At 35.3% G+C, this 9263-nt stretch overlaps 1 protein-coding gene across 1 annotated transcript; it reads left to right on the forward strand.

Annotated features, from left to right (window-relative positions):
- Window positions 1-4836: 4836 nt before the first annotated feature.
- On the forward strand, window positions 4837-7425 carry K444DRAFT_658144 (HET-domain-containing protein; the record flags this gene model as incomplete). The annotated part of the gene is made up of 3 exons (XM_024886226.1): window positions 4837-5407; window positions 5493-6777; window positions 6966-7425. The coding sequence occupies exons 1-3, from the start codon at window positions 4963-4965 to the stop codon at window positions 7423-7425; spliced, it is 2190 nt and encodes a 729-aa protein (XP_024743862.1). The 5' UTR covers window positions 4837-4962.
- Between the last annotated feature and the right edge of the window lie 1838 nt (window positions 7426-9263).

The following is a 9263-nucleotide window of genomic DNA, read 5'->3' on the forward strand; positions in this document are numbered from 1 at the left end:
ATATGAAATCTTAAGATAATAGACTTGGAGCCTATAGAAAATAATAAATTAGTTACTAAGCCCTTATAAAGCCATATAATTTAAGCCCTAAACTAGTATATATAATATACTTCTGCTCTTATTAAGTAATATAAAGTACTTCTATTATAGGTAAACTTATATAGCTAATACTAATCTAATTTATAATCTAAAAAAAATATATAGAAATATGAGTAAGTATAAATACTATATTATATATTATATATAAAACTTTTTAAGTATAGTTTGGGGCCATATAAAGCCGGCTAGTAGTATATAGATTAATATATAAAACAAATTTCTTTCTTAAGTAATACTAGTAAGTAATTATTTATTTTCTAGACTTATTAAAGCTATATATAGATTATACTAGCTAGCTTCTTTAAAAAGAATTCTAGGAGCTAAACAGGCGAAATTTCTATTAAATATTATTAATATATTTTAATTGATTTTTATTTTTATAATAGTAGTAATAGTTTTATATAATTATTAGTAGTAAATTATTATTATAGCTCGGTATATATTATCCTAATATAAGATAATATAATTAGTATATTTAATAATATATAAAAGAAAATTAGCTCTAATTACTTTTATCTAAATAATATAACCTCCTTATATAAATATTATTATATCTCAGAAATTAGAGATTCGACTAATTAGGAAATAATATATAGTCTTTTATATAATTAATAGCTATTATACTACAAACTTGAAATATAATAAATAGTAATAAAATTAGCCAACTTTTTATATAAGAATAAGATAATTTAATTAAAAGAAAAGAAAGAATATAGGAAAAAGAAATATTAGAATATTTTTTTTATTATATATTATAAATTCTTTACTGAAATTATAACCTATTAAATAGCTAAAAGCCTTAATCTCAAGTATTAGAAGACTTTTAGGCAGGGCTATTTCTGGTTTCCTAATAATTCTAATATTTTATTATATAACTAAAGATATAGTAAAATTACTCTACTAAATATTATTATAGTTTACTTAGAAAATAAAAATATAGTTATATATATAATTAATAATTATATACTATAAATTTCAAGTTATCTAATAGTAATAAAAATTGGCCTTATATAAGAATTCTTAGTATTCTAATTCTTTATTTGAGATATTAGTAAATAGATTTATAATAATTAAAGATTAGATAGTATTATATCCTGTAATATATATTATTAAAAGATATTTTATAATAGATATAATTAGCTAATATCTTATTTAATTAGGTAGATTTTATTATAAGAGGAAGTTCTAAATTATATAATTAAGCCATATTATATTATTAATTAATAATATAAGGAAATAATCTCTTATTACTAAACTTTCAAAAATTTATTATATACTATAGTAGCTATAGTTTGTAATAAGAACTACTTTAATTATATAATTATTAGGGGAAAATGCTTTAGTATTTTAATTATTCTTACTTTAATATAAGAATAGCTAGATATATGAATTATTTAGTTTAAGGATATTTATATATATATGACTTTATAAAATAAAAGTAAGATTATCTATATAGCTTATAAAAATAATAATTATATTACCTTTATTAAGAAAGTATTATAAATCTAGTAAATAGATCTTCTTTATAGAAAGTACTATTACTAGATAAGATAAATTTAAGTAATGTGGGAGGGAAACTATAATAAGACAAAAACCCATATAAAGTATACCAGAGCGCAAAACGTGACTTGATAGCAAAATAACAAATCAAAAGCGTAAATAGTAAAGCATAAATAGTATATAGTATACAAAAGCTTAATTAATTACATACTCATGAAGGATTATTCTCTAAGTCTACAGAAAAACCAGCTTTCTTATGTGATTTCCGCAAGTCACGTGCAAAAGGCCGCAGCCTTTGCCATGTGACCTAAACCTCAAAACCGCCAAAACAACATGATTTTTGACGAGTACGGCCTGCCGTACCACAGTAATTAGTAAAAGTAATTACTTAAATATAATAAAGGACCCAAATAATAAAATAATATTAGTTAAGGAGATAAAACAGATAATAGGGTCCCAGAATAAACTAAAGCTTAAGGCTAGTAAGAAATTACGGTTTAATAAGAATATTAGTTATATTAATTTTGACTTAGCTATAGAAATAGTAGCTAAAGAAGTATTAATACTAGGTATAAGAAAAGAAAAGAAAGATATTATAAGGCTAGTTACTAATAGAGGAATATATTATAGAGTTAAAGTAGGCAATTATAGTATTATAGTAAAGAAAGAGACTATTATAGCCGCTAGCCTTTAGATTTCTAGATTTTTCGAAAGATTAAAAGTTGAGTTTCTTTCTAACTTCTTTACTATTACTACTATTAGAATAGCTATAATACTTCTTTAAGAGAAGAAATTTAATAAATTGAAATTTATACTAATTCTTGTTACTAAAAAGAATATATTTAATTCTTTTAATCTAATCTTATTTTAGCTAATCTATAATTAGGAGAAATTATATTATTAAGGAAGTATAAGGTCTTAAAAATAACTATAATAAATACTTTCTATATTTAATACCCTAATAAGTTTAAAGATTTGAAATCTTTTAATATTAGAAAGAATCGGGCTATACTAGATAAAATACTCTTATAATTTACTAGAAAGCAGCTAAACTAGTAGATCTATTTATATATAATACGAGTTCTATATTAATAAGTAACTCTAATAATTAAAATAGAGATCTTATAACTTCTTATTAATATTCCCTTATAGACCGGATACCTGAAATTCTATAACTTACTTTTATAATAGGTAATAATTACTATTATAGTAAACTTTTATTAAAAATTAGAAATATAGTAGTTTAATACTATTATATAAAGACTAGCTTAGATATATTAGAAGGCTAACTCCTGGAAAGATAAAGTTAGGATAGATTAATAAAGAAAGTAGTAGTATATAGGAGTATAATTTCAAAAAATAATTAGAATAATTATATAATATAAATTAACTTCTCTTTTATTTTTAAATCAAGATATTTCGTTATTTTCTTTTATTATTTCGTATTTAAATCCTGCTTATTCTTTTATTCCCAGACCTAACTCGGATAATACGGAGGGAAAGCTCGAGGAGATTTTATAAACTAGTATAATAAAGCATCTGTAATGCTTCCCTTGGGTCTATATATACTCAAAACAGCTAATAAAATAGCTAATAATGGTACGGTTTCCCGACCTGCTAATTCTACTCTTATAACCTACTAGTATCGGACCTGCTATTACTCAGCCCTATAAGATATATGGCCCGCAGGGGTTATGCCCTATCTCTATATTCTATTCCCGCTTAATATAGCTAATAGAAGGAAAAAGCATCTGATATATACCAGATTATGGTAGTAATATCCTTAATAGGCTCGGCAAAAATACCAGAAATTTTAGTATTAATACCTTATTACTAAATTTGGGCGAAAATTTAGGGGCCTCTAGCCTATAAATTTAGCGATAAACTGCCTAAAATTTAGGGACTGCACGCTAAACAATTAGCGATAAGCTTATCGGGATCGCAAAACTCAAAAAGTCACTATTTTAATATATTTTAATATTTTAATTAAAGACTTAGTTATTTTGTATATTTATTTAAACCAAATTATTAGCATTCTTAATGCTTACAAATCTTTCATTTTTAAGTTATATAATATAATAGTAAATAAGAATAATTAAATAATAATTAAAATATGGGGCAAGTATTAATATTATTGATATTGGTATTTTTGCCGAGCCTGATCCTTAATGAGATTCCAGCGGATCTAGTTACGAACGTTTTGCTTTAATATATCCATTCAGGTACGTATAGGGTAGTTCATATATCTTTATTATATTATATCCCCAAGATATTAGAGTAGATACTAGAATAGCCATTCAAGTACCTTCCAGCTCACCAGGCTGCAAGGATGGCAGTACCAGTCTTTGTTCAGGATAAGAGAGTGGAATAATGCAAAGAAGCAGAATTCTATAGGGTTAGATCTCGGGCCTGGGAATTTCGTACTCCCTTATTACGCTGCCTGGGAAGCCTTAACGGACCCTTGAGGTTTGGCTTGAATGACTACGATATTGACCGTTTTGCCGAGCTCAGGGTAAAGTCTATTTTCAAAGACACGTTTGAAGGAGAAGGGTATTCTATGCCAAAGGCAGGGAAGATTGGTCAGTGGGCACTGGTATTCGCAAGATTATAATAATCCATTGCTAGTGTTTTATAGAGAATGAATATTTCAATATGTTTATATGAAGTTTTTCTTAACACGTCTGAGAGCGTGACTTTGAAAGGGTTGAATGTGAAATATATAATCTAATAACGTCCGTCCCTGCGTCGAGAGACGCACCCTGTCACGAGACAAACCATAGGTACTTTGAACTTAAGCAGTTGGAATTCCTTGTATACATCGAAAGCTTCCTTAATTTTGCATTCGTCGTCTACTGTGGCCATTTCTAAGCCTCCTGAATCTGGCTACCGCGAAGATTGCCGTTGCATCGTCGCGTGAGCGCCTGATTTGCGGAGAGTATCCTTTTCATAGCGCAACAAAGCTCCTTCACCATAGCCCTAACATTAAACTTGTGCAATGGTCCAAACTCATAAGCAACTCTTATCTGAGCCTTAGAACCCCACTGCAATGCTGAGAAGTCATTGTCAGCCTTGACGCAGCCTTGGCACGCTGATACATGCAACATTGCCATGCTGGTAGGTACCTCCAGCAAAAGCGGCGTATGCACTATACGTTATTAGGCTAGTGTCAGATCCCCCGCCTCTGTCTTCTGAGTGCGAAATGCCTTCGCGCTAGAACAAGCCTCACACTTGCCCTGTCCCTTCCATCAACTATTGACCAGTAATTCCACAAGACGGGTCTATTTATTATAGGAGGAGTGCGTATTCCGCTCCTATTGTGTTCTGTACCGCCTTGAAGACATCTGCACAAATCTTGACCGAGTCATGGCAGCCAGCTGGGCTGAAGGCCACGCTGACATTGGCCAATTTGTGCCATCCCTTTTGGATGAGGACGACACAGACATCGACGCAAGTTACCGACGCTACTCCATTGCGACAATTTACCGCACTAGCTTCCATATCGAACATCGGCGGAGTTGTCCCGTTAATCTTCTAGCTGTTGATCTGCCGGTAGCTAAGCTAGAATCGTGGCTAAAAAAGGTTACAAGGCATTCCACGTTAGATGGCGCGTATACTATGGCTTACCAAAAGGCCTCTGCGTCGAGGCGAAGGAATTGCCCAGCATGTGGCATGATAATTGAGACGATGAGATTCTTTTGGCAACCGAGCAAATTCAATAAGGACTCCTTCAGCTGGAGGGTCCATGACGGTCTCGTTATCACCCGGCATCCGGCGTCCAATGATCACCTAGAATTTCTCACTAAATATGGTCAGTAAGCTCTATTTTGGTATGAAGCTACGATTACAACATGTCTTTGTAGCTAGACATAATACGGTAGCGCTGACTTGCACAGGCGACCAGTCTCTCTCCCTGTCTATTAACCGGAAGCCTTTTGTTGGGCCCAAGTCCAGACAACAGCATCTACGTATACGTAATACACTAGTTGGGAACTTTTCTGAAGAAGCAATATGCTGGGCGAAGGAATGGATTGATCGCTGCAATCAGGAACACACGACGTGTTCTGCCACCAACAAGGCAGCTAGACTACCTACTCGCGTCTTAGACCTGGAGACTGGGCTCCCGCACAATGGCATCAAGCTGGCTGACACAAAAGGGATATCCAGTCGATACGTTTGCTTGAGCCATTGCTGGGGCAAGAGCCGCAACAAGCATCTTACGACGATGGCAAACTTGAAAGCCAACAGGGCGTCGATTCCACTTGATCAACTACCTCGAACTATGCAGGATGCGATAACAGTTACACGAAAGTTTGGCATTCGCTATCTCTGGATCGATAGCCTTTGTATAGTGCAAGATAGCATTGAGGACTGGTCGCACGAAGCAGCGCAGATGGCAAGCACTTACGAGAATTCCTTCTTTACGATCGGAGCTACATCGGCCGGAAGCGACGACGATGGGTTCCTCTCCCGGTTTGATACGCACCTGAAGCTTCAAGTCAAAACAAGAGAAGGCACATTGCAGGAATTGTATGTGCAGCGAGTAGCACTCCCTGAGGACATGCTGCCAGAATCTCAACCGCTTCTTCGACGAGCTTGGTGCTACCAGGAAAGGCTGCTTTCTTCGAGAATGCTACACTTTACCAAGAGGGAACTCTGGTGGGAATGTAGGAATAAACATGACTGCGTGTGTGGTAACATAAGCAATCATTATGGGACACGTATGATGTTGCTGGAAAAACCTAGATTATATGAGTACATGGCACATCCACGAATCTGGCGTCAAATCGTCGAGACCTACTCTGACCTGAATATGACCCTGGAGAAAGACAAGTTGCCAGCTTTGTCTGGCCTTGCTCAAAGGGTACAAAACTTGAGGAAGGACGATTATCTCGCTGGATTGTGGTCGCAGACGTTGGTCGATGATCTGTGCTGGCGGGCTTCCAGCTGCGAAGGCCGGCCACGAGAATGGCGGGCGCCGTCCTGGAGCTGGGCAGCAGTTAATGGCCATATCACATGGGATGAAACGAGCCTCAGTCCGCAAGGCATCTTCATTAATGACGGGACCTATGCCGCCGATGTTGATGTTATTGCTTGCGAGACCGTTCAGATTGGTGAAGATCGGACGGGTGGAGTTCAGTCTGGCTTCCTTACCATACGAGGGAAGCTTAGTCCAGCTAGGTCAGTACGAGCAGGGTTTTATTCTTTTCCATCAATACTTGTAAACAAAACCTGAGCAGTGAAGCTTCACAATTACTCCGTGAATTCTACCAGGGAGGCAACACAGCCGGCCACCCGTCCAAGCAATTTTTCTCCTATTAAACCGCTTTATTTCAAGGGACGATATTACTCTGCTAATCTCATAACAGGATATACTTCCTCGAGCATAAGCACGAGCCGTCCAGAAGTAGAAGAAGCAATTGGTTATCTCGCATCTGTAAAAGTGATGATCAAGTAATTCTACAAGATAAAGGGCATGCTAGGCATAAACCATGCCAGGTAGAGATTCCCACCAGCAGCGTTTTGTCGGCTACCGGCCGGCACTTTCCCTTTTTGCCTGATACTCCCATTGGCTGTGACTTGAAAAGTATAACTGGCCGTCTATTCAAGCTTCGAATGTTTCGAAACACTGATACCCAACCGACGACAATAGAAATATTCGGAGCGTCACGATGCTTCATAAGCTATATGATCATCCGACTTGTGGCAGACGGCAGTGGAAACTACGAACGGATCGGATGGGCAAAATTTTGGGATAGTCTGGTCGAAAATGTTGACTTCCCTGAGCTTTTGGACGGTGAGACAGAGGTAGTGATTACTATTGTATAGATGGTACATAGCTTGCCCTCCGCTAGCTCGATGTGGCATAGTGTAGATGCCGCTATAGGAGAGGCCCTAAGGTGCGCATGAGACGCGAGGAGACGCGACCCTTTCCCGCTCGGCGGAATTCGCTCATTCCAGTCACACAAGGCTGATCGCCCTGAATGCCTGGTGCAGGTCTTATCTGGTGTTGCGCTTCACCATCAGGCCTCCGAAATTCGAATCGCTGGCGACATCGACGATGTAGCAGGGGGTGAATCTTGGACATCAGATTGTGCGATAAGCAAATCGACTGCGACAGTGACCAAGACCTTCCGGTTTCGCTCACTGTGTGAGTATGCTGTGGACCAAGGGCTGGAGAATCATGGGACATCATATATGCAACGGCAAACTGATAAGGGAGAGCATAAAATAGAAACTCTTATTTTTCGTCTCGTGACACCGTGCGTCTCGGCACAGAGGGAAGCACGTTAAGCTATCTATAATTGTTTATAAAGATTATCCACCTGACTTTCCTTCATCAATATCATGCATTTAGCTTCACGATTACTCTATAATTATCTTATCGCTCCAGATGCCTGTGTCTTGTTGGGTCTTGAAGTTAGGCGCGGAAGCAACTGGATATCCATTCCCTTTCTCGCCATTGAAACTTTGCAGAATAATTACACAAGCAGTAGCTCGCTGTTTATTTGTGGCCCCGGACTGGTCACTAGCGTTATTGCTAAACGTAATTGGCTCTCCTTCGACGTTACCCACTTCAAGAGCATTATTTAGCGCATTAATGAACAGGTTACGGTCAGGTAGACAGATGCAGGGAATTGGGACAAACTGCCTGTTAAATCTACTATAACTGCCTATTTGGAGGATATTGGGGTCAGATCCTCTGACGACCCCGAATTCTGGGACGAGTATCTTATTAACCTCTCTATAGTATAGATAGGCATTTACAGAGATTAGAAGAGCAAAGGCTACGACAAGATTTATAGTTATAACTCGAGTTCTTAGTCATATATAGGAGTAGCTTGAATTGAAATAATATAAAGGAGATATTAGGTAAGGTATTACCAAAGGTAAACCCGGATACTTTATATTATTAATATATTTATTTTTATCTAGCAAGTTTCTATTTTTAATAATACTATACTCTATAAATAGTAGAATCCTCAAATAGCCCTCTCTAAGAGTAATTTTAGTTCTATAAACTAAATCTGGTACTAGAGGAGCCATTTTCTCTTTTTAATATCCTTATATCTGAACGTAATACTAACAGATTATATTTACGTTATCTAATTAAGTTACTATAATACCAGATACCCCCCAAGTAATGTTTTTTTTAGTCTATTAACTTATAATAAAATGGCGAGTGCTTTGCAAGTATAAGTCAATGCTACTATTCGTACTATGCGAGAAACCATAAATAGTATACTAGAACGAGAGGAACGTATGGATTTATTTAAAGACAGAACTAATGGCCTATCTATAACTTCTTATAGTTCTTATAATAAGGCTAATCAAGTATATAAGCATATATACTAGAAGGATATTAAGGGATGCATGTATTTAATTAGTAGTATTACTATCTTATTAGCCGTGATTATTATTCTATTTATTATGGCTTTGGGGTTATAATATTATAACTATTAATAGTAGAAAAATGAGCTGGGCTAAAAGGAATAAAGGAGAGGTATTTGTGGATTAAGTATAGAAGCCGAAGAGAAATTTCATAGTAACTTTCCCTATAATGGCGTAATATTGATTTATTAAAGATATTATAAAAAATAACGAGTGGATTAGATACTAAAGCTTGAAAGAAGTAATATATACGAAAAATGCAAATATAAAGTAAC

Source organism: Hyaloscypha bicolor, assembly GCF_002865645.1.
Source record: "Hyaloscypha bicolor E unplaced genomic scaffold K444scaffold_10, whole genome shotgun sequence".
NCBI lineage: Eukaryota > Fungi > Ascomycota > Leotiomycetes > Helotiales > Hyaloscyphaceae > Hyaloscypha > Hyaloscypha bicolor.